Consider the following 27031-nt stretch of genomic DNA (forward strand, 5'->3'; position numbering starts at 1 on the left):
ACTCATTTGCTTATGTATATTTCTTAAAACTATGGAGGAAGAAATGTGAAGCTTATGAATTTTAAATAAATTAATATTCTTTTGAGATTATAGACAGTCTGTCAATTTATACAAGTGCTTAATATCCTCTAACCTGTCAAGAATTTTTTTAAATTTTTTTATTATTATAGTGTTTTTCTAAATTGCTTGATAATGCATTCAGTGTAATTATTATTGTTAATTAAGTTTTTGATAATTTGGAAAAAAAAAATTTGAAGTCTTTAATTTGCTGTACTAAAATGTGGAGCTTTTGGTTGATGAAAAGAGATCCCTCTCCACCCCTTTTTTTAGGACTCAGTGTGCTGAGTGAACTTTGAGAGACTTCATAAAGTGCTGTCTTGTTGACTTTCTTATCAGTTTCTTCAGATCTTTGTGTATGCCACATTCTACCAATTCTATTGGCATAGTGGATATGAACACAAAGCAGTGTGCACGACATATACCAGATGTACACACAAGACCAGCTCATTGTGTTTGTTTAAATCAGGTAAGTTCGTTTTTACATATGATGATGACAGAATTATTACAAAATTAAAATGTATAACTGCAGTAAAAATTCCAAAATATCAACTTTCAACAACAACAACAAAAAAAAAATACCAGCAACTACATTGATTGTTTTGAAATGATAATTTCATGTAGCCTCTATTGAATTGCTGAGAAGAGTAAAATATTGCATTTGTATTAAGGAGCACCTTGCAAAGTTGACCTTGTTCTGTTACCATGTAACAGCCAATGGGGCTTTAATCATATGATTAAAGCATAGGATACTGTTTATTTATTTTATTTATTTGTATGAAGTTTCCTTCCTTTTTCTCCCCCGTCCCTATTGCGGCGAGTTGAGCCCCCTCATGGGGGGGTTAAGTATTTATGGCGGTCAATCCGTGTGTGTTCACGGGGCCGGTTTGCCTGCTTGCAGGATGAAAAACGCCAGATAAACTGGCGGAAAAAACCCTGCTGTCCACTCCCAAGACTGGCTAACTTGGCTATGGCTGAGGAAGATCCTCAAATTCCTCACATCTTCGACGGGAATTGAACCTGGGACACTCCTTCCCCAGTCATATGGTTGCGAAGCATACAGCCATTAAGCTAACTGCGTGGACATAGGATACTGTGAAATTCTTCTACTACTATCAAACAAAATAAGGAATAAACCATGCTATGTTTTTTAAGATCAGTTAATAAGGTAAAATCTTGCTTTGAACTATATTGGAGAGATGAATGGTATAATTGCTTCTTCTGTTCCTTTGACATTGGCAAGGTGGTTGAACATAGATTTAAACTTACATAATAGTACCAAAGCATAGAATTAACAGAATGTAAAAATAATGAACATACAATTTTAAAAAAAAGGCACTATGAGGAAGTCAATATGTAGAAAATATAAACATGGATTAGAAATGCAAACTTAAAACCTAAAATGTTGAAAGTTTTTTCACATGGTTATACTATAAATTAAAGATGCCAAGAAATTATATTCTTGGGTCATCCTTTATCCAAGTGTAAGCAAAATTTACATCAGCCTCTATGTGAAGTGGCTTCACGTGCTAACTTTGTTTGCTTACACTTGGATAAAGGATGTAACCAAGAATATAATTTCTTGACATCTTTAATTTATATTAAAACCTAAAAATTAAACAATATAAATAGCTACAGTAGTGAACAAATTAATTCAAACAAGCTGAATTTTCATCAAGTTTTTGGTTTGGGCTTGGTTTTTTTTTGGTTCATAATAATTTTGGTTTTGGTTTACTATTTTGGTTGAGTGCTGCATGTTTTAACGATGTATATTAATAGTTGTTCGTTTTTAATAATGTAAACAAGTTGACATTCATAGTGTTTTATTCATTTTGTGTAGCTTTAAAATGGATACATCTCCAAGAAAGCATTCAAATATATGTACTCTTTTTCAACACACACATCCATGACTCAAAGACAAATTGCTAATGAGCGGTTTTGGTTTGGGTACTGTTAATGCGATTTTAAAGAAGTTTAGGGAGACAGATACCTTTCTCCTGACAGGAAAGGAAAATGTAGGTTAAAAAAGAAAACTACACTTATTCAAGATCATTTACTAGTTAGGAATAGCAAAATGAATCCAAGATTGTCTGCTGTCAACTTAAATAGATGTCAGCTAGTAGGATTAATGTTTCACATGGCAGTCCATCAAAGATTGTTGGAAGCAGGGAGGACTGCCTACATACCAAAAAAGAAACAACTGTTGATGAAGGCTTAAAAAAAGTAGAGGCTCCATTGGGCAAAAGTGTACAAAGATTGGACTTTTGAGAAGTGCAAAAAAGGTCATATTCTCAGCTGAGAGCCATTTCTTTCTCCAAGGAGAGCAAGTACCCTATGTTCACAAATCAGTGGATGAGAAGATTTCTCTTGCCCATCTTTAATAAGCTTCTAAACACCCAGCTAAAAAGATGCTCTGGAGTTGTTTTACACATGATGGTCCGGGATCACTTGTGCCTGTTGATGGTATGATGAAAAGTGATCAATACATAAAAATATTGGAGAAACAAGTGGTCCCACAGATCCAGAAAGACAAAGAACTCATCTTCCAACAGGATCTCGCTCCATGCCACACTTCAAAAAAAGTGAAAGAGTTCAAAAATCACAACATCCAATTGCTTCAGTGGCCAGGTAACTCTCCTGACATTAACCCAATAGAAAATTTGTGGGCTATTGTGAAAAAGAAACTTGGAAAATTGAATTATGATACAAAGGATAACTTGATACAATCCATTTTAAAAGTATGGTTTCAAGATGCAGAAATAAAAAAATTTGTTCTATGTTCACTAGCCTCCGTATCGAAGCAAATTAATAAACTTATTTGGAATAGAGGAGCATACATAAATTATTAGTTAAAGTTGGAGTTTAATTTTTGTACTTATTTTCTTTCTTGCAAAATTAATTATTTTTTTTAATTTGTGAGTGTTCGAATTAATTTGATCGCTACTGAGAGATCATAAAACATTCTTGCTGTATGAATGATTTATGAATAATGTAATGAAATGCAAAGAGGAAATAAAATGGTGGAAATTACAGTGTGTAAGCCATTTTGAGTTGTTCAGTTATCTTCAGAGGAAGAATAAAATGAAAGCCATGAGAAGAGTGAAAGGTAGGTGGTGGTAGTACTCTTTAAATCTTCTGTAAAATATCAATGCTTTCTTACATACATATAAAGCCTTTAAATATATTTTCAAGCAGGATAACTATAAAACTGTATTTGTCCAATCAGAACTTATTTAGCCTTGTAAAATCTCTAAAGATCCAAACAGAAAAGGAAATATTCAAGTGTCACAATGTTTTATGGTTTCCTTTTTCAATCAGACTGCAAGTCTTTACATAGTTTCACTTATTAAATCACTACGACTATTGTCCTACTGGATAATTTCACAAAACTGTAATATTTCTATCCCAGACAATCTGATCAGCACTAGTAAAAATCCTATAGTAGCAAAGGACTAAAATCGCAGTCCATGCTTCAGAAGAGAATCATACACCACAAATATAAGGATTGATAGAAGGATGATGTTGGTTAGTGGAAGTATTAGAATGATAACCAGTTAGGAGGATATAGTAGAAATGTTAAATGGTTCATTATTATGTTTAATAAAATAATTACAGCACAGATGAACAATGAATGCAAGTTTATTAGATCCTGTATTTCATTTCTTCCATAGAGACATCATCAGGGATACAATCGAAATTGTAAAACCACATGTAAAAAAGCACTTGAAACAATAAGTGGAAAAAATTAGACTAAAAGCCTAAAGTCTTATGAAGGAGGTGACTTCTGTGAGTGCTGTTCACTAGCCTTCACAGTTGGGTAAGAGGACTGAGAATTAAAGTTTCCTAAATCTTAGGAAGTTTAATACAACCACATTTATTCAGATTAGGCTGGTTTAACAAATCTGCTGCTGATTCTAAGAAAAGTCTTTCAAGTTTATATTTGTTGCAGTGAAGCATAGTAGTTTTTTCTATTTGATTCTGTGCAAGGTATCCAAAGCATGGTTCAGCTAGACCAGACTGATCATAGATATTGTGGCAGATGTATTTCTTGTGTTTTTCTAGGCAGATGTTGGCAGATCTCCTAGTTTGACCATAATAATAATATAATTTGAAAGAACAAGGAACTGTGTAAACACCTGGAACAGAGAGGAAAGATAGTGAATCCTTAGTAAAGTGAATAAAGGTAGCCAGCTTTGGATGAGGTTTGAAAGCAGTACAGAGATTATATATCTTTACAGATCTAGCTATTCTTTCTGAAGTGCCCTGAATATAAGAATAGTAATAGCATTATTGTAATGTGTATGTTGAGATGAATATGAGGAGATGAAAGTAGCAACCAGTTTGTTAAGTTTTTTTGCATTGTAATCGTAGAACAAGAAGATGTGGCAGATAAAGGAGAGTTCAGCTGAAAGGGAAGTCTGGGTGGAACAGAGGTTGGAGGTTCTGTTGACAAGAGTTTTGATAACACCATACTGTTGAGATGAGTGGGGGGGGGGGATGATGGGAAAGTTAATGTATCTTATCTACCTACCTGTGTGGGTGGGTTTATATAAACTGAAAATAGGGTGTCATTGGGAAGAAAGCAATTAAGTATCTAGAAAAGGCAGGCTATTTCTATGATGAACTGGTTTTTACAGCGCTGTCTGTTCAGTTGAGAATGGCAGTACCAGAAGCATGCTTTTCAAAATGTTCCATAAAGAAATTAGCTAGAGGGAAGAGAGGGGAGAAACCATGTTTATATATGGTATCCTTTCAAGAAATGTAGCTGGCACGGATGGCAAAATTGAAAAGATCATTGATATCGGGGGGGGGGGGGCATTTTTTACTAAGAATAAAGTATCAGAAAGAGTAATATTATTAAATGAAGAGCAGACATAAAAATTCACCATGATATCATTATTATTTAAAACTGAATTTTGAATTAAAGATTTGAACTGAGTGGAATTTTTAATATAAGATGAAGTATGACCAATCAGTAGGTAAAGGATTTAGCTAATTGTTTGATTAACTTAAAAGATGGAGAGTCAGTAGTATCCACCATAGGGTGGAGAGGATTATTAGGTTTATCAATTTTAGGCAATCTGTATATCCAGGGGACAAGAATTAAACAGTTTGAGTTTTTTAATTGTTTCTAGAAGTCAAGAAGTGACAGTTTTTAGAAGCCTTTTTAATGATTCTTTCTGAGAATTGATGTTGAAAGTTTATTTTTCACTTGGTTAGACTATAATAAATTTAAATTTAAAGGATTAAACTAAATTTATTATAGTCTAACTAAGTGAAAAATAAACTTTCAACATCTTTCTCTAAATCCAGAGTAATTTAATAAAAAGGTGGCACACTCTTTGGCAACTCCTATAAATAAAGATGACCTCATCATTGCTTCTGCCTGGTATCTCCACTTCTGGGCCTGGCTCCCACTGAAGAGACCTCAATAAAGGTCGAAACTAGTCTGGGTAGTGGCCCTTCCCTTAATGCATAACATTATACATATCTGCAAGGAGATGTGTTTTGCATTATGGGAGATACTGAGATAGGAGTCATGTTAGCTTGGTCCACCTTTGCTATGAGTTGCCCAGTGTTGTACTTCCTTACCCAGTCCTGAAGATATTTTCAGGCGCAAACTTTGTTTGCTCACACTTGGTTAAATGATTAAACTAACTTTATTTCCGAGAATTGAAATTATTATCTACAGGTTTATAAGTAGTAAGGTCTCTTGAGCAACACATTCATTTTCCAATTATAATCACTAGTATTGATATCATAATAGCATTACCCTTCTCAGCTCTAGTGATTATTATGTTAGTGTCTTTACATAATTTATGGATAATATGTAACTGGTTACTGGAGAAATTTATTTTTTAGTTACATCAAGCCTGATGTTATTGACAGTACCAGTGCCAAGTGATGGATTATGCGTTCTATATGCAGTGATGATTGAAGATGAGGTGCTACTGCAAAACTGTGACCAACTTGGGAACAGGCCAATCCAAGTACAGAAAGAGGAGGGAGCTGATCTTTAGCTGAACATATAAGGGTGGCAGTCTTTAATATGTTTTAAGACTGGCTATTTTAATTGAAGTGCCTTGGACATATAGTGATAGGATTACTAAAATCTTTCTGAAAAGCTCAAGGATTGGGAGAAAGATTGATTTTTTTTTCTTTTTTGGTACTCTTTTTTTGGGGGGGTGAGGTAGAAAAATTTGTGAATATATCTGCTTGTGTGGGTGGGTTACCTGTATACAGAAAATAACACGTTACTATTAGGTAGGCATGTTACCAAGGTGTCTAGAAAGACTAAACTATTATTAGTTTATTTTTCATTGGTAAACTGGATTCTAGTGTGAATACTATTGAAGTGAGAGAGGAAAGAGTGATGTGTCTGGGTCATGATGCCACATGGAGAACACATCTTCAGTATGGTTAAGATTTGAGAGGGGCTGAGTCAAGAGCTTGTTTTTCAAAATATTTCATAAAAAAATTGTCAAGGGAGGCGAAAGGGGAGAACCCATTGAGGTACTCTCTGTCTGTCTATAAATTTTGTGCATCCAAGAGAAATATCCAGAATGGATAGCAAAGGAAAACAGATCAGTAATGACCGAAGGAAAAACTTCCTTTATAAATGATATCTCATTTAAGGGAATATTGGTGAACAGTGAGGTGATATCAGTGCTAACCAAAATATTTGTATTATTTCATGTTTAAAACTTAAGTTTTAAAATGGATGATCAGTGAGTTGGGGGATGTGGAGTAAGATAGTTTGCTAACTGTTTTGTTAATATTTATAGCATAGGGAATCTTAAGGAGGAATTGGGTTTGTGTATTTTTGGTAATCTGTATGTCTAGGGAGGGACAAGAACTGAAGAATTTGAATTTTTTTGTGATTTCAGGAGGCCAGGGAGAATTTTTTTTGAGCAGACTTTTCAATTTTTTCTCTGGGATTTGGTGGGATCATAATCTGAAGGTTTGTAGGTAGAGTGGTCTCTGAGAATGACGTCCATTTTTTTATTGTATTCACTGGTATTAAGAATAACATTAGCACTCCCCTTATCAGATCTGGTGATAATTATTCTGTTATTTTTGCATAGTTTCTTGAGGGCACTGAGTTGGCAAGATGATAAATTTCTTTTAGGAATTTATCATCTTTCAATGCCAAGCCTAATGTTGTTAGCTATGTCTAGAGCCAAATTATAAATACTGCATTCAATGTTGAACATTAGGTCTAGTGCTGATACTTGCTTCGAAGCAACAGCAAAATTATGGATGATATTAAGGACAGTGACAGCAGCATTGCTAAGCCTTTTCAACTACATGTTAACTACTGCATGAAGAAGTTGAACCAGAGGGATGGATTTAGAATCCAGAAGACTGTTGTACTTTTTGATGTGCTTAGCTTTTATTTTTAAGAATTCTTTCTGAGCTGAGGCTTCTGAATTATCAAAGAGAATGGCACAGAGTTCAGTGTTCAGATTAGCTGAGAGCTCTAATTGCAATGAGCTGATGGTCGCTATGGTAGCAATCTGTTCCCATAGTAGAACAAAACTGGCATGCTTGTAGGTACACTGGGCCTTTTTAGATTTGAACTTGACTAAATTTCATGAAGTTTAGTAATATTTCTGTATCCGACATCTTTTGAGAAGGACAACCCAGTTTAATTCTCAAGACAATCGAAGTTTAAACTTAAACTTCGATTAAACATATGCTTACTGTAATGTTTTGCTTTGCACACTAAGCAAAACATTACAGCCATGAATATTCATAATATGTGTATTAAGGCTTAAGTTCTGGAAGAAACTCATGTTAGAAGCTTAATGGAGTGAAACAGCACTGAGGAAGGATTTAAAATATTTAATTCTTCCAATATTTCATCTCAATCACTGAGACATCGTCAAGGAGTACAATATGAGACAGCACCAGCATTCTTTCTCGATCTTCACCTCCTAAAAGAAATCTGTTATGTGCCAACTCAGTGATGTATAGAAACTATACAAAGATGGCAGTATAATCATCACCAGAGCCTAATCCTAAATCTAATTCCAATCCCATTTGAAAAGTAGTCAAAGGATTTTATAATCCAGTCAACTTTCAATGGTTCATCTTAATGTAACAGTTAAAATCTGTTCTTTTTTTCTTTTTCTTTTCTTTTTTAAGTAGGAGAGGAAGATGGTGCCTTAGTTTTGTAATTCTGATATCTATCATTGACAGTGAACTGTAATCCATAATATTAAATTGATCCTCAACTTTCAGGGTTCTCCTTGTACAAGTTTACCAGTCTCATTATACGATGTGTTCTTGTCTGTTGCAGTAGGAGATGGCATAAAAGTATGGGACTTACGATGTAAGAGGTTAGTTAATAAAATTATTCTTTAAATGTTATGTGAATATTTATTACTTCATTATTTTTAGTCATTAAATGTAATACTGAAAATAATTTGCAGTAATCAAAAAAATCTATAGCTGAATGATAAACAATGTCAGTAATAATGATCAGAGAAAGAAGGAATAGCTATTGTATTTGACATCAAAGACAAAGGTTAATCTTGTTGAATGGTAGACAATTTCAATTAGAGTGATTGTGGGAATTGAACAATGAAACTTATTTATACCTATTCACCCACAGAGGGTTCTACTAAGAAAGAGGAACTTTTTGAGTCATTAGAGAAGGCAGAGCCTCCATAGATCAGTGCTCTTTAATTAGAAAGATCCAGGTTCGAATTCAGTCTAAGGCACGAAGAACCTTTATCAGGACTTTTCATCTGAAGGTGATTTAGCCATTCTCATACAGTGGTGGAAGGGTTTTTTCTCCCAGAGACTCAGGTTTTTCATCTTGCAAAATAGACAAATTAGCCTGAAAAACATGCAATATACGGACATAAGTTGCTAACAGAATAAGGATTAACCAACCTATTCCATAGGATTTAGTTTTGAATGCCTGCATCGTATGGGCATCTGTGCATAAGTGTTAAACAGGAAGTGAAGGCAGCTGACATAAAGAAAAAGTTGATCCTTAGGAAACCTAAAATAGCAGAGAAAGAAACGAATAACACACACATATATATATATACGTATACATATATAATGTTTGGAGAAAATTTGGAGAAATGAACAAACTAATGATAATGTTAATTAACTGCTGAATTTCTTGTCAGAATATGGACTAGCCATTACTAATATTCCTTCATAGAGATAAGCACAAATTCATATGAAGATAAGATACAGGAAACAAGAAAATCTTACTGACTTTGTTATTGTGGGTAGTGAAAATTCAGACTTCAAGACCAGGCTGCTTGTATATAGTCTAATGACTTTACATTAATTACCTTAGTATCCTATAATGCAAAGCATATCCTTAAAGGTGTGTATAATGCTATGCATTACAGGAAGAGCCACCACCATCCAGACCAGTTTCGACCATTATTGAGGTCTCATCAAGAATCCAGACCCAGAAGAGGTACCAAAGTTGGAGTAATTCAGAAGTCATATATTTCCCATATACAAGTAGTAAAAAGGTGTAACACCTCATTAATAAAATACCCTAAATTAGTTGATTAATTCAGATAAGTTAATTCAGTTAGTTGTAGAAAGTTTATCACTTGGTTATAAATTAAATTAAAAATGCCAAGAAATTAAAATCTAAGGAAGTATGGTCACTTAACAAGAATGGCTGAAGGAATTTTGGATGGAAAGAAAGCAAAGGTATATAAGCGAAAAGCGAGAGTTTACAGGGGATCAGTAGACCAAAAAGATTCACGATAGTGCGGTGAAGAGAGAATGGGGGAAGCACTCACGACAGTGCAGAGAGGCGGGAAGCAGGGAGCACTCATAGCAGCACGGAGTAAAGTAAGAGGCTGTAGTAATAGGAATTAAGTGCTGTAATTAGATTACGAAGGATCGGGATGTAAATTGGCAACTTAGAATATTGATAAGGAATTCTAAAGTTATGATGAATTCCAGAACTTTTAATGAAGATTAGTGAAAAGCTGATTTTATTGCAAAGTAGTAAATGAGGAACAAGTGAATTTTCTAGTGAAAGTGTGTCTACATTTGTGATGTGCAGAGATTAATGACTAAGTTATTTTAATGAAGATTACTTTTGAAATGTGTAGCTCCAGTGTGATAGTTAACTAAAGTTTTATGTGTGCCTCAGTGAATACCTTGAGCAAAGGATTTATCCGGTAAGAACTGTCCAATTTTATATTACTTCAGTGCAGAGATATGTGTAATTTCTCCTCTTATTCCCCACATTAACTATAACTTTTTTTGCTGTAATCAGCTGGAATATGAAGTATGAAAGTGTATACTCATGAAGCAGTTGTTGCCACCATTAATGTATTGAGACTTTACTGACTGTGTGATTATAGTTAAATTTGTTACTAAGAGATTTTGTGATATTGAACTCTATTAAAAGTTGTTTTAATAATGAAAGCTAAGTCTGATAGCAGAATGCCCATGGACTGAATCTGTAAGATGTTGTGACCAGTTAAACTAAGACATTTATGTTATCTTGTTCTCAGAGTTGAATTTATATGTATAATATATAACCCAGAATTAAATGTTTTGTTTTGATGATTTTAAAATTGTTTTTGCCTGAATCTCCTTTACTGCACCGTTCATGAAATTATCGGACCTAGCGGGAGCTTCAAAAATAAGAGATAAACTCGGTCTACGTAAGAAATAATATTGATATAAAATTAGTTGATGTTTGGTTTCACTACATTTCATTAGACTAATCTAAATATGGAGTGGCACACTCTAAAAATATAAATTTCTCTATATTTAAATTAGCAATCAACCAGCAACTTATTACTTGTTTAAGAACAGAGTTAAAACAAGATGGCAGATCAAAAACAAGGAAGTACGATCCAACAAAATGGCTCACTCGACAGGATTTGATTCCACTAATATAAGTTAAGATTTCAGTATTAATTTTGTGATAGTATTAGAAAAAGTGATCCCAGAAACTTTAAAAGTAATTTAAGTGAATCAAAGTGGACAGGTTGTGAACTAGAATCAGGCAAAGAAAGAAATTGTTTTAGAATTCTGAATTTTTTTTTTAAGATTAAGTTTGTAAGCTGATAAAATTAAAATGGCAGTTTCTTCTAGTTCTAAAATAAGAAGTGTATTTTCTCCACTCACAAGTCTAATGAAGAGAAATTAAAGTTATTGTTATTTCTTTCAGAATCCAACATGATCTTCCATAACATAAGCAAGACTTGTAAATATTGTTTATTGTTTGTCTCTTGTTTAAACTGTATTACTCATATAATTGCTCTGTATTTTGTCAGTTATTAATTAATTATATAATTTTAGGATATGTCATAATAATGAAAGGAATCTGTAGTAAATGCCATTTATTTTATTACTTTATTCCTTCAATAATATTATAAGAAATTGTATGTATGTAACTTTATGAGCCTTATGTGAACTGTAATATATGTTTTTTTTTGTTATTGTGAATGAAGGTAAATTTAAGTAACTATAATATTTTTTTTTATTAATTTTTATTACTGTATGTAAAGGTATAATGTTATGCAATATTTCTGTTTTCATTTTATTTTGTTTGTTACTATGGAGACGGGCCAGAAATAGCTAGCACGTGGTGGTGGTGCGTGAGCTATGGTATTCAAAGGGAGAAGGAATTGACATGAGAGAGCGTGAGAAAGAATTTGGGGCGGGAAAGAAAGTGAAGGTATATAAGCAAAAAGCGAGAGTATACAGGGGATCAGTAGACCAAAAACATTCACAATAGTGTGGTGAAGAGAGAGAGAGAGAGAGGGAGGTAGCACTCACGACAGTGCAGAGAGGTGGGAAGCAGGGAGCACTAATGGCAGCATGGAGTAAAGTAAGAGGCTGTAGTAATAGGAATTAGGTGCTGTAATTAGATTAAGAAGAGATAGCTTATTAACAACACTGAGTAAAGTAAGAGGCTGTAGTAATGGGAATTAAGTGTTGTAATTAGATTAAGAAGAGATGAGGAGATAGCTTATTAACAACACTGAGTAAAGTAAGAGGCTGTAGTAATGGGAATTAAGTGTTGTAATTAGATTAAGAAGAGATGAGGAGATAGCTTATTAACAACACTGAGTAAAGTAAGAGGCTGTAGTAATGGGAATTAAGTGTTGTAATTAGATTAAGAAGAGATGAGGACATAGCTATTTAGCAGCACGGAGTAAAGTAAGAGGCTGTAGTAATAGGAATTAAGTGCTGTAATTAGATTACGAAGGATCGGGATGTAAATTGGCAACTCAGAATATTGATAAGGAATTCTAAAGTTATGACGAATTCCAGAACTTTTAAGGAAGATTAGTGAAAAGCTGATTTTATTGCAAAGTAGTAAATGAGGAACAAGTGAATTTTCTAGTGAAAGTGTGTCTACATTTGTGATGCGCAGAGATTAATGACTAAGTTATTTTAAAGAAGATTACTTTTGAAATGTGTAGCTCCAGTGTGATAGTTAACTAAAGTTTTATGTGTGGCCTCAGTGAATACCTTGAGCAAAGGATTTATCCGGTAAGAATGTCCAATTTTATATTACTTCAGTGCAGAGATATATGTGTAATTCCTCCTCTTATTCCCCACATTAACTATAACGTTTTTTGATGAAATCAGCCAGAGTATGAAGTATGAAAGAAAGTGTATACTCATGAAGCAGTTGTTGCCACCATTATTGTATTGAGACTTTACTGACTGTGTGATTATAGTAAAATTTGTTACTAAGAGATTTTATGATATTGAACTCTATTAAAAGTTATTTTAATAATGTGAAAGCTATAAGTCTGATAGCAGAATGCCCATAGACTGAATCTGTAAGATGTTGTGACCAATTAAGCTAAGACATTTATATTATCTTGCTCTCAGAGTTGAATTTATATGTATAATATATAACCCAAAATTAAATGTTTTGTTTTGATGATTTTAAAATTGTGTTTGCCTGAATCTCCTTTACTGCACCGTTCATGAAATTATCGGACCTAGCGGGAGCTTAAAAAATAAGAGATAAACTCAGTCTACGTAAGAAATAATATTGATATAAAATTAGTTGATGTTTGGTTTCACTACATTTCATTAGACTAATCTAAATATGGAGTGGCACAATCTAAAAATGTAAATTTCTCTATATTTAAATTAGTAATCAACCAGCAACTTATTACTTGTTTATGAACAGAGTTAAAACAAGATGGCGGATCAAAAACAAGGAAGTATGATCCAACACCTGCCTTGCCTGGTCTTTGTAGTCCTCATGGAATTGGTTATTTCCACTTTTCTTATGTTGCCTCCATAATGCCCTTTTTTCTCTGTATTGCATGCTTAATCTCTTTATTCATCCATTACACACCTACCTTATTTAACCTTCTCACCCTTGGAATACATTTAGACATTGCATCTACTAGATAGTTTTTGAAAATCCTCCAAGCTGCATTGATCTCTTTCTCCAGCTAACTCCTCATTCCATGCTACACCTGCAAGCTGTCTCCTGAGCTCTTCATAATCATCCCCCCCCCCCTTGTAGTTCCACATATACCCTTTTCTTACAGAGGTCCTCACACTGCTGGCAACCACCCAGGTAATCACCTCATGGTCACACTCACCAATTGATGGGTGATTTGACACTTCATTTATAATTACATCCTCTGATGAGATGACCAAATCCAAGACCCTCAATCCTCATGTGCCCTCTGTTACATACTGTCTGAGGTAGCTATCCCTCAAAAACTCAAGAAAATCATTTTCTTTACTTCCAGTCTATATTGCCATAATTAAAATTGCATAATGATCACTCTTTTCTTATTTGCTTGGCTAACTTGATTATACATTTCATAGTCACTAGCGACCACATTTCCTGGTCTATAACAACATCCAACCGAGTATTTCATTCCATTCACCTCTATCTCACATCATACTGTCTCAGAATGACTGGCACTATTTCCCTCTTGCATCTCTACTTTGTATGAACATAACTCTTTTTCTGTCATCAATAGCACTCCCCCTTCTATCTTCACGAAACACATCATACCCTTCCATCTCTATTCCTGTCAGGATGTCATCCTCATCTAACCATGTCTCACTTATTCCAACAACAATTTTTGGGTGAACAGACTCAATTAGTGCAGCCATTTCATCAGCCTTGTTTCTTACACTTCTAGCATTTGTATATATACACAACAGTTCATTCCTGGATCTACAGCTAGTTCCACTGATACTGATACCACTTATTCGATGTGATCTCTCCATTCTCAACTGGGGCCATTTCCCTTTCTGATTATTCATTTTAGAACCCCCTTCATTTCCAACTGTTTCCTCTTGATCCCAAGTCATCCCATTCCTTTCCTGTCTACACATGTTCTCACATCCTCTTGGAGCATCCACCTTTCTCAAGCTGTGTACTCCTGTCCACCCTGAGCCTCCCCGTTCATCTTGCACACCCATTCTCTCATTTTCCATACTCATGTCACTTACTTCCTCATTCATAACCACATCTTCAATCTCTCCTGCTCTTCCACATCACTTCCCACTTGATCTGATTCATTCTCTGTACTCACTTCTCTACCTTCCAGCAGCAGTCTTTCCAAGCAACTCACACCATAACCACTCAAATGCAGTCCATCGCTCCCATACAGTTCACTTCGTCCTTCAAACTCATTCCATGCATTAACAAATTGTACTCCCCTCTCCTCACACATTTCAGCCAACATATCATTCATAATCCTTGCTCTTCACCTCATCTCACCACAGTCATACCTAGGCAACACACTTACTACCCTTCCTGTCACACTATTCTCTTTTATCTTTCTAAGCAGCCTCCTGATATCCATTCTGACGTGCTCTTTGTCTTCTGTCATTCGTACCTATTAAAACCATCAACTCCTTTGCTCACTCTCTCCTCGTATCCAATGCTTCAATCGTTCTACTCATTTTACCACCTGGAAAACATACCTTGTGCATCCCCTCATCCAGCACACCTTTAATAATGGAGTCTCCATCATCTTTCGTTAACTCTTTCATACCCTCTTGATTTGTTTTAATCGTTTTCACCCAAATTTTCTTAATTTCACTCCGCACCCATTTCATCTCTTGCTTCATCCATCCCAATTCAACATTCGAATCTCGCATCACATTCTCTCTATTATTCAGTCTTTCTAATTTTCGAACTCTCGACTCCTGCTTCACACTTTTACTCTCATTCATCCTTTTGAGTTTCTGAACTTTTGGTTCATGCATCCAACTTTCACTTTCATTCATTCTTTCTATTTTTCCCACTTTCGAACCTTGTGTCACACTATTTCCGGATTCATTCATTATTTTGATTGTTCCAACTTTTGATCCTTTCATCACGCTATTTCTGGTTTCTTTCGTTCTCTCAATTTTGTTTCCTTATGCCACATTTGCCTTGGTTTCATTCTTTTTACTATCCATTATGGTTTTCAAATCACTCGTTTTCTTTTTTAAAGATTTTTTAACAATTTTTCGCATTTCTTTCACACCATGCTTCTCTTTCGAACGAGCACTCATTCTTCCTGCGACATTCTTGCTACTAACACTTTCTGTCATCCAATTCATATTAGCACTCATCGAATCCTCGTTTAGCTCACACTTTACACATACCTTCCTTCCATCAGCCCTAAATGTCCACAAACCTCATGTAGCACACCTTGCACTTCATGAAACGACTGAAGTTTAAGTTAAAGTCATGCACTGACAAAGCCGCCACCATCTTTCCTCTGCTGGTTACTACTCTAAGGGCCATAAACAATGAATTTGTAATTAAGTTTAAGCAAAATATCCCACACACTAATAATACTAGTAGTGCACAAATTTTATAGCAGCTCTTACTCAAACAATCACTCATATACAATTAATATATATACAATCTTAAAACTAACCTTAGCTATAACTTATCTGACTGTCACTCTCAGCTATCCAGCATTGACGTACACAAGATCATGCCCGTGTGAATGTGCCCAACAATAACCATTCATCCAGAATGCATTCAAATGTTAGAATATGTTTGCAAGTTAATTTATAGTGGTTGTTCTGATGAAGTCTTCTAAGAAGATGAAACCAGTTTTGTGCTCAAATAATAAATAGTATTTTTCCATTTTGGTATCTCCCAGCTTCTAGTCATTAAATTTATTTGACACACACACACACACACACACACACACACACACACACACACACACACACACACACACATATATATATATATATATATGTTTCCCTATTCATATATGAATAAACAATGCCAGTGGTCTCCCTTAGATTTTTTATAGTTTGGAAGTGGAATACATTTATAGTTTTGGTGTAATCTTTGAATTTCTTATATGGTGACTTTCATTAAATAATGATAATTTTAAAACATTTTGACATAATATTATATTGCTAATATTATTATATTATATTATATTATTATAATATATTATATTTTGACATAATATATAATATTTAACTACAGTATTTGTAATTTTCTACGAATACTGAATTTTCTCTAAACAAACTTTTAGATTGTTAACTTGTTTTTATTTTAAGTTTAAAACCTATTGAAACTCTTATTGCAGTTGTGTTCTGTATTATGCTGAACATCCTAGTAGATACCTGCCTTCTGGAGCTTGTTTCAGTGCTTGTGGTAGATTCATTGCTGCAGGAGCAGAGGATACAGCTGTAAGTTATTCCTTTGAAGTATAACAAGTGAAACATTTAAAGTGATAAAATAAAATAAAAAACTCTAATTCTTTTATTGCCTGAAGATAGCAAATAGCTCTTTTTATTCATAACTGACTAACTTTTGGGGCATCATTAGGTAGCCAAGTTCGTAGCCACTGATGATTTCAAAGACTTCAGAGCAAGAGTATGGCAATCCACTACCACTACCTTACATTCCTGAACCATAACTGGTTCAGGAACGTAAGACAGTTAGTCGTCAGCTCACCATCCTTTGTGAAAATAAGGTACGGTAGTATCTCGCTAATCCAAACTAATAAAAACCGTGATCATTCGGATTAGCGAATTTTCCCCCAAGAGACAACAATAACTAGCGTTTAAGACAAAAATAATCAGATTCTATTGGTACATCAATTTAATTCTGTAAATAAATGAAGCAACTGATAGAAAAAAGGTACTGTACTGTAATGTAAAATTTAAAACATAATACAAGTTTATTTTAGTACAAAATTTAGCTTGTATATATCTGTGTTGTTGAGGATTTTGATTTAATAAAATTGCATAGTTCAGTACATAACTTAATTTGCGTAAAATATATCACATGTACACAACACAAAAAAAAGTTTCACAAAATAACACACAAAAAAGTTTTTTTTTATTTCTCTGTAAAAAAGTCACTGATTTTCTTTTGCTTCTTGGAAGCTAAACTTTTTTCGAATGCTTCTTCTCGGAGCTCATTAGCAATAAAATTTTGTGGAATGGCGTAGCATTCTGCTTAGCCCATTCTATGCACATATTAAACAGTCAACTGCCTCTCCATGTTTTACTTTTTTTTCTTCGAGTTCTTTATCGTCATCATCGTCTCCTAATTCATTCTGTTTTGTCATATTTATAATTGCAGCATCTGATTTTTTTTTTTTTTTTTCGTGCAGAGTTGTAAATGATTGGAATGCGTTGCCTGAGAGCGTGGTGTCTGCAAGGAGTTTGAGTGTGTTTAAGACACGGTATGATGAGCTGTGCGTGTAATAAAAGGACCTCCCAGATGAGTCTTTGACTCCATGAGGTCATGAGGTAATAATAATAATTTCGAATTCACTTTCGGTTCTACCTGTAATCCATTCCTTAACATCTGTTTGTGAAATATCAACATCTGGATTTATATTTTTAACTAAATCATGCATGTTTTGAATTTCCTCTTTTTGTATATCACAGTAGTTATCTTGGTAAATTCTAGAAGGCCACAGTTTTTTCCATGATGCTTGAATTGCTTCAGGTTCGAGGCTTCCCAAGCAGCAGCAACTAGAATGCTACATTCTTCAAATTTATATTTTTTATTGATGTGGTAACGTCATAATTTTGGGAAATTACATTTAAAAGCAGGTCTTTACAATATTTTAATTTAATGGATTGTATTATGTTCTGATCCATTGGTTGCAACAATGGAGTACAGTTTGGAGGCAAAATAATAGTACACAAAATAATAATATGTAATAAATAAAACTTTTTTTTCTTTCAAACCACAGTTCAGATCACTGGAGGGTTTGGACTAAAGAGGTTCAGATTAACGAGATACCACTGTATTTTCAAATCATTGCTGTCAGAACTCATAATCTGTTATTCAACAACATACCTAAGAATGATAGACAAAATCATCAACCATTTTTCTCCCAATTCTACAAGAGAAGATAACCTCATAGGATATTTGTTCCTTATATTCAAGATACCTCTGAATGTTTTGCTCATATGCTAAAGAAATTTCATCTTGCAGTCACATATAAACCTGCCAACAAAATCAGGATCCTTTTACCCTCTCTGAAAGATAAATTACAACTTCTGTTGCTATGTGGAGTCTGTCAAATTTCCTATAACTACAAGTTTCCTGTTTTGGACAAACTGGCTACCCAATTATAAAACTTTCTAAACACAAATCCTATATCGAACTAAATATACGTAGGCTGTTCAATAAGTTATAAGACTATATTTATACAGAAAACAGTGTGACGCGATGAATTTGTCCCAACGTTGCATCCACTTCTTAAACACATGTGAAAGTCCGTTTTTTGAGAATTCTTTCAAAACCGCCTTCGCAGCTTTTACACATGCTTTGTTGCTTTCGAAATGGCGGCCTCTTAGTGGTTTCTTGAGCTGAGGAAACAGCCAGAAATCACACGGTGCGAGATCAGGATGGAGGGTGTGGTAGGATATCTATGTTGTTCTTCTACAAAACGTCCACTACACCACTAGCAGTATGTGGCCTTGCATTATCGTGGTGCAATAAGAAGCCATTCTTCAGCAATGGATGCTTCCTTTTGACGTGCTGTACCACTGTCCGTAAAACATCCGCATAGTATGAGCCGTTTATAGTATTCCCGGGTTCTACAGCATGTTGGTAAACAATGCCTTCGTAGTCAAAAAAACATTATGGTCATAACTTTACCAGCCGATTTTACAGTTTTTGCTTTCTTGGGGGTAGGCAAAGATGGATGCTTCCATTCACTGCTTTGTTGTTTCATTGTAGGGTCATAGTGATACAACCAAGCTTCATCTGCTGTAATGATGCGTTTTAAGAAGTTGTCGCCTTCTTGTTCCAGTCTTTCTTTCCATTCTGTGCACACATCCACTCGATGCTGCATTTGATCCGGTGTCAAGAGTTTGGGAATCCATCGAGCGCAAACATGTTTTAGTCCCAAATGTTCAGCCATGATTGAGTGAACACTTCCCACAGAAATATTCAGGACAACATGCAGCTGGCGTACTGTAATTCTGCGATCCTCCTTGATGATAATTGCTGCTGTATTGATCATTGTCTCTGTGATGGACGTTGAAGGTCTTCCCTCACGTTCAAGATCTTCCACATTTTGCCTTCCTTCCTTAAAAGTTTTATGCCAGCGAAAAACACTTGCCCTCAACATTGCTCCATCGTGGAAAGCTTCGCGTATCATGTTAAAAGTCCGATGCCAATTTTTGCAAACGCACACAAAATTTAATCGCATAACGCTGTTCCAAGGACGCTTCCATTTCGAAGACTGGTTGCGCCTCGTAAGCGCTCCAAAACAAGCTTGCGTTTAGTCACGTGACACTCTGGCGCATCAGCCTGTATACGCCATCTATCAACCTCTTTTATTAATACAGACTGCAACATTTCTTTATTCCACAGAAATTAATATTGTGATGAGTGGTTTTGCTACAGTAAAATTAGCCTTATTACTTATTGTACAGCCCATGTATATGATTAACAGCATCATCAGGAGGTTATTTAACATAAATAAAAAAATGGCCAAAATTAAACTTTTCCAACAACAGTTAATATCTATAGTTGAAAAGACTGGAATTATAATTTAATCATAGGTATGTTACATACAGTCTCTTTATGTCTCTTCATTTGTGTTTTTTCAGTCTTCTTTCCTCTGGAAAAGTATCTGACAATATTCTTTCCAAATTTTTTTAATACCTTGAATTGTTCCAGTTTCAATATTGTTTTTATCTTTCATTTTTATTAATTCTTTTATAATTTTATATACATTATTGCTATATCATTCTTTTTATTGGCTTCTTCACTCATTTTTGCTTTTTCTTCTAACCAATTATTTTTAGTAGATCTGCACATTCTATCTATTTTGTTTTTCAGTCATTTATAATGTTGCTTATTTTCTTGTGTATTTTCTCTGTTCGGAGTATTTTTTGCAGCTCTTTTCTCTTCTAAAGTTTCCAAATTTCTATGGTTATCCACTTGTTATTTGCTCTAATTGTTGTAGTTTTCTTGCAGCATTTACCATAACTGCCCTGCCCATTTTCCATGTATTTTCTACATTGTCAAAGGTTATTTTCTTTAACTCTGTTTCTATAGTTGTTTTGTGTAGTTATATCTTTCATTTTGTTATCTTAATACTGTTGCTTAGGGTCTTTGGTTTACTATTTATATTTATAATCTTATATTAGCAACAACAAACTGGCTGTGCCAGTTTACTGTTGCTAATGAAAGCTAATAAAAGTTTACTGTTGCAAAAAAATCTGGCTTGGCACAGCACGGAACAAATGCATATCACAACATCCTATGATATGAAACACGCTAAGTTCATCAGTTTTGGTATAAATTTGAATGCTTGTTTAAAGAAAGCACTGAGACTTCACTGTCTGAACTTAAATCAGAATGACTGCCTCTCTCTATCTAAGATATGGGAAAGTTTTATTTTAATCATACATCAATATTTTTTTAAAATAGCTAATGAATAATTAATATTGCAATATTTTCTCAGTTATACCATTGCATGCTCTATGTATAACATCATGACACTCTTTTTCGAATCAGTCCATTGTTCACATAAAAGTGTTAGATCTGATCGTTTCTTTAGAGGATGTAATTGTGAATGGAGTGTTGCATTTCCTTTCGGTTGGCTAGAGTGATCATTTAAGTGGTGGACTCACATGTGAAGATCTTTGTGAATAAAGGATATATATAGAACTACAAGGCTGGTGATTAAGAAAGCTTAGAGGATAACAGCTGGGAACTATAGCATGGAATGAGGAGTTAAGCTGAAGAGATTAATGCTACTTGGGCACTGAACAAGCTATTTAACAGCATGAGCATGTGAATGTATTCTGAAGGTTAATAGTCTAAATGAGGTAAGCATAAAATGGATGAATGAAGGGATTAAGCATGAAATCTGGAAAAAGAAGACACAATGGGGACAAAACAAGATGAATTATCGATAGTAATAATGTGTTTCATGTAGAGTATAAAGAGCAGGCTAGAAAGGTAACTTAGTTAATAAGGACAGCAGAAGTGCAATATGAGAAGAAATTAGCAAATTGGGCCAAGAACCTAGGGCATTCTTTCAATATGTGGCAGCATATAGAAGAAAGAATGATTATCATAAGATAATGTTAATAGAAAAATGGTAAATGGCAACTGCTGCAGAAGATGTAGTAAAGGTATTTAATGAGCAGTTCATCCCCACCAATAGGCTCCATAGTGTAGTCAATTTTAATGATGCTATTTGGTTGGAAAGACTTTGGTTCAAATCCTGTCTAGGATATGAAGAACCTTTTTCAGAGCCCTTCAGTTGAAGGTGAGTTTGCCAGTCTCACACAGAGGTGACATGGTTTTTACTCCTGGAAATTCAGGTTTTTCAACCCACAGACAAAAATACATTACAAAGTTGACTTCTCTTAGTTAACTTCATAAGTTGACTAGAGCCTCTATAGCTCAGTCAGTATAGACGAAGCCCTTTGGTTGGAAAGACCTGGGTTTGATTCCCGTCCAAGATGTGAGGAACCTTTATCTGGTCTCTTTCGACTAAAGGTGAGTTAACTGGTCTCATATGGAGATGGAGGGTTTTTTCACCTAGAAACTCAGGTGTTTCATCCCTCAGAACAGGCAAACCAGCCCGTGAATATACACAGATCTATAGTCATAAAATACATACTTAATCCCTCATTAAGAGGGCTCAACCTATTCTAAGAGATGGTTGAGGAAAGGGGGAACCCCACACAAAATAAATAAATAAATAAGTTGACTGAGATGATATTGTACAGCATAACCATAGGATGGTGCTGTACCTGCCTGTATTGACTTCACAGCTGTTATATCATCATAAGTTAACTAATCCTCATCATTGTGACATCATGGGAAACTTGAGTGTAGAGGAGATGAGAGTGGATGGACCATTGTTAAGTGAGCAGTAGATGTGTGAGGAATCAAGTAAACTTGATATCACTAAGTAGTATTCCACTTCACAAAGGTAGCGATAAGGCTGTGGCTACAAATTATATTATTTCTGTGTGCCTGGAGTTGTGGTTAAGAGGTTGGAAAGAACTAGGGTACAGAAGTGGGTTGATGACAGCAGTTATTTATTTTATTTTTATTTAGCATATGGCTCACACATTAAAAGTTACATTACATTAATCCTTAATATATATGGACATAGTAATAGACATATGTACAATAATAAGACATAATACAGTCATAAAAGAGACACTCAAGAATAGGCCACAACTGAATGTCTAGGTTGATTATCCAGTCGACTGCACTTGGTGTAGCATGGATGAAGTCTGACAGGTTTCCACTGTATGCACGTTGGACACATTCTGCTGTAATATGATTAATTGTCTGGTGGGGTGATCCACAGTCTCACCTGGGTGAGGCAATCATGCCCCATTTGTAAAGGTGGTCTGCACATCTGCCATGGTTGGTGCGGATTCGGTTAAGGGCAGACCAAGTTTTCCGAGGTGAGTCAAAACCCGAAGGTATCTGTGTTGGGTCCACTAATTCATGGAAGATCCCTGTTGAAGTGTTACACCAGGACTCTTTCTACTTCTCCTTCATGTTGAAACTTGTCTCTGCAAGATTTTTTGCTGTTAAGATTGGAATGTGCCTTGACTTTAGCCTGTTTATTTCTAGGGTTGGGATGTCTTCATGGATTGGAAGATTTTGGATTTCCATGATTTTGCTGTATTCATGTAGATGAAAGTTAGATCTGCGGATGTGTAGGGGCAGGATGTTGCTTAGCACTGGGAGCCAGTTGGTTGGGGCTCAGTCATATTGCAGTATTTTCTATTATGGTCAGCAGTGGTCTGTTAAAGGGGGTAACATGTTTTAGGAATTAAGCTTCCTTCTACTACAATAAAGTGACTAATGCAAAGGAGATATACAGAAAGTGTTTTGGAGCTGTTGTTGTTTAACTTGTATATTGATGATATTGGAATAGCTTTAATTGGAGATATGCAATTGTTTGCAGATGATGCAAAAATTGGGGAGAACAATGAGTAGATCATGTGAATAGGCAAGTGAGTGAAACTATCAGTTCATTGTTGCAAAATGTGAGGTTCTGAAATTTGTAGGTAAAGATGGGATGGAAGAATGGAATGTGCTTAGTGGGGAAATTTTGAAAGGGGTAGAGAAGATGAGAGATCTGGGAGTGGTGGATAGAGACCCAAAGTTTAGGGGGTCACATTGCAGAAGTGAATTCATCACATTAGATTATAGCAATGATGCAGAGGATCTTGGAATGCAGAAATAAAGAGGCTGTGGTTCAAAAGGCCATGATCAGGCCTCATATTGGCTATTGTGCAATGATTTGATCACCTAGTTTTCATGGCAATGAAGATATATTAGAAAGATTGACTAAAGTGATATCTGGTCTTTGTAGAAAGGGAAGTTGGCAAGGGATTACTACCAGGTTAATGTGGGAGAAATTATTCGTAGAATGGGAGATAAAGGTGGAACAACATGCCATCCCTGAAACTGTTTAACAAGGGTATAAGCAAGGGAGTATGGACCAGGTTCTTTGCATGGAGAGTAGTTGGCGACTGGAATGCATTACTTGAGAATGTGGTCAATACAGACACATCAAATGAATTTAAAGCATGGTTTGATGAGCTTTGTGTGTGACATTGTGTACTCCCCTCCATGATGAGTCTTTTGACTTGATAGAGGACTGGTGTTAATAAATAATAATGACTTCCCCTTTGCAATGGCATGTTGACTCCCATCTCATAATATGTGGAGAGATATCCAGTATACATCTTATGCATGCTTAGCTCACATTTAATCTCACCTTCCTCTTACTTGTTAGGCTGAATGGCCTGCTACACTCAAGCAACTTAGCTGTATACAAGCCCAATTAATGCTATGATGGGGTAGCTAATGCCATCTGTATAGTTACATCTTCTGTCTATCAATTTTTCAGATCAATTTTTCTATCTTGCTGGATGAAAATCCCAAATTTCTGGGAGAGAAGCTGTATGAGACCACTTAACTCACCTTCAGTTGCAAAGCTCATATGAAGGTACTTTGCATGCTAGAACGGATTAATAGAAGTGCAATCAGAGGGCATCATTATTACTGTCTGAGATACAGAGACTCGAACATATAATGTACATGATTATTGTGTAAACAAGGTACCCTACAAAAAATTAATTAATAGAGTCAGTCTTCTAGGTTAGCTTCATTCTATAACTTTTTTGAATGCTATATATATACAGGGTGGTTCAAAATTCCACGTACAAACTTTGAGGGGAGGTAGAGAACATCAAAATCAACCATATTCACATAGGGAAGCATGACTGGAAACGCTACTGGAAGGTTCTAACAGGGATACAGAAATAATACAAGGCAGTAAGTAGTGTAAAAAACTTTATTAGGCTAACTGAACAGTTCAATAGTAGTTGGATACATAATATAGTTTCACATCAGGCGCTCAAAGTTATGACCATTAGCAATGATGCATGCCTGACACCGACGACGGATTGATTGCCGTACATTTTAGAAAATACCTGGAGTTTCCCTGATATTAGCAGCGGCGATGGCGATTCTTGCCTGTTGCCTCCATGTCAGAGGCAACAGGCGTTTTGTAGTACATCATTGCTTTAAGGGTCCCCCACAGAAAGAAATCAATGCTCAATAAATCAGGTGAGTGGGGGGGGGGGGGGGGCATGCAACGGGTCCACCACGCCCAATCCATCGATTCCCAAAGGACCTGTCCAAATATTGACACACAGAAATGCCAAAATGGGCTGGAGCCCTATTGAAACCTGTTGGAACCACATCTGCTGACGAACAGTCTTTGGAATATTGTTCAGTAAATCTGGCAGAACTTCTTCCAGAAAGGTCCGATACTTCTGGGAGTCCAGTCGGAGTGGTAATGGTAACAGGTATGGGCCGACTAAATAGCGACGATACCTGCCCATACATTAATGGCAAAGTGTTGTTGTGCAGCATGCGATCGTACAGCGTGTGGGGTCTCATGGGCCCACACACGAGCATTGTGGTGGTTGAAGACCCCTTTGTGGGTCAATGAGCTTCATCCGTGAACAAAGCACAAGTTGGAAAATCCGGGTCTATGGCACTTTTCTGCAGAAACCACTGCGTGAATTCCACATGTCGAGGATAATCTTCGGCCATCAGTAACTTGACCCATTGCAGATGAAATGGATGAAAGGACTCAGAGTGCAAAATGCGCAGCACACTGGATCGAGATACTCCTATAGCAGAGGCAACAGCACATGTGCTTGTCTCTGGATTATTGTCCATCGCATGCAACACCTCCTCTTCCATGGTGGGATTTCGCATCGATCATGGCTGCCCACTATCATGCCTGCAATCCCTGAATGATCCACAGTCACACAAATTCTGATGCAAATGCGCAAACATTTGGTGATGCAGTACATGTCTGTTTGGGTACCTTTCACGATACATTCGTACAGCAGCTCTTCCATTACTGTCAGCTAACCTGTGAACGAGGTGCATGTCTCCCATGCACCTCGTTCGACGACGAATCAAAGTTCGACGTATGAAGAACATGCATCGTTCTCAAAAGCTTGAATGAGGAAGCCCTAACTGCTCACCTGGAGCACTGGCAAACAGCGCCACCTATTACTTTTGGGTGGCATTTCCAGTCATGCTTTCCTATGTGAATATGGTTGATTTTGATGTTCTCTACCTCCCCTCAAAGTTTGTACGTTGAATTTTGAACCACCTTGTATGTATAAAAATATAGATAGATAGATAGATATGCTCATATTTTTGGATATTTTCTTAGTATTTATGTATAATAAAATTTTGAAATTTAAACACTGTGCTTTGTTTACCAATAATTTAAATAATTAAAAATCTGATGATGTAAGATATTGTTATTTTATAGGTATGCATCTATGATTTAAGAACTGCTGGCTACCTTCATAAGTTGAGTGAACATAGTGGTACTATTTCACAAGTTTCTTTTTTGCTTAGGAAATCACATGTATGTTTTTTGTCTTTTACTATAAAACATTTATATAAAATGTAATTACAGTGTTTTTCCTCTTGTTTTAAGTTGAGATAAATGCTTCACACTTGAAAGTAATATTTTCCTTGCTTTTTGTAAGTGCCAACATGGATAATTATCATTTAATTCTCATAGAAAGGCTTATATGTTGATTATACATGATTATTAATTAACTTAAGGAATTCACAACGTACACTAGAATATAAATTAAATTAAACTTTAATATATATTTCCAATATTTCGGGAACGTCATGTTGCCATCTTCAAAGGAACGTAAAATAAAGACACGTGCATGCAGGCACCACACACAGTAAATGAGGACGAAGCGAGTAAGTTATTGTTTCTTCTAAAAGTCCTGATGGTGCCCCCTAGCAGGTTATGTAGGTATTCTTGACCGTTGGGCTGAAGGTCTCCTGATGTACGTCTCTCAAATCTGGGGCAGTCTCATGCAACCAAATTTGTTGAGGTTTGGCATCATGCCAAACCTCAACTGAAATATTGGAAATATATATTAAAGTTTAATTTAATTTATATTCTAGTGTATGTTGTGAATT

General features: G+C 35.4%; 1 protein-coding gene across 1 annotated transcript in view; it reads left to right on the top strand.

Moving 5' to 3' along the window:
* Window positions 1–299: 299 nt before the first annotated feature.
* The window catches only part of LOC150096270 (WD repeat-containing protein 27-like), a 35963-nt gene continuing 9231 nt past the window's right edge, over window positions 300–27031 (top strand). The window contains exons 1-4 of the mRNA XM_090409640.1: window positions 300–526; window positions 8302–8399; window positions 16611–16713; window positions 26355–26453. Coding sequence (XP_090265766.1) covers window positions 416–526; window positions 8302–8399; window positions 16611–16713; window positions 26355–26453 — 411 coding nt within the window. The 5' untranslated portion in view covers window positions 300–415. The remainder of the gene's footprint in view (window positions 527–8301; window positions 8400–16610; window positions 16714–26354; window positions 26454–27031) is intronic.

The sequence above is a fragment of the Typopeltis vanoorti genome, chromosome 19 (genome assembly GCF_054136105.1).
Source record: "Typopeltis vanoorti isolate ZY-2024b chromosome 19, IOZ_Tvanoo_1.0, whole genome shotgun sequence".
Classification (NCBI taxonomy): Eukaryota; Metazoa; Arthropoda; class Arachnida; order Uropygi; family Thelyphonidae; genus Typopeltis; species Typopeltis vanoorti.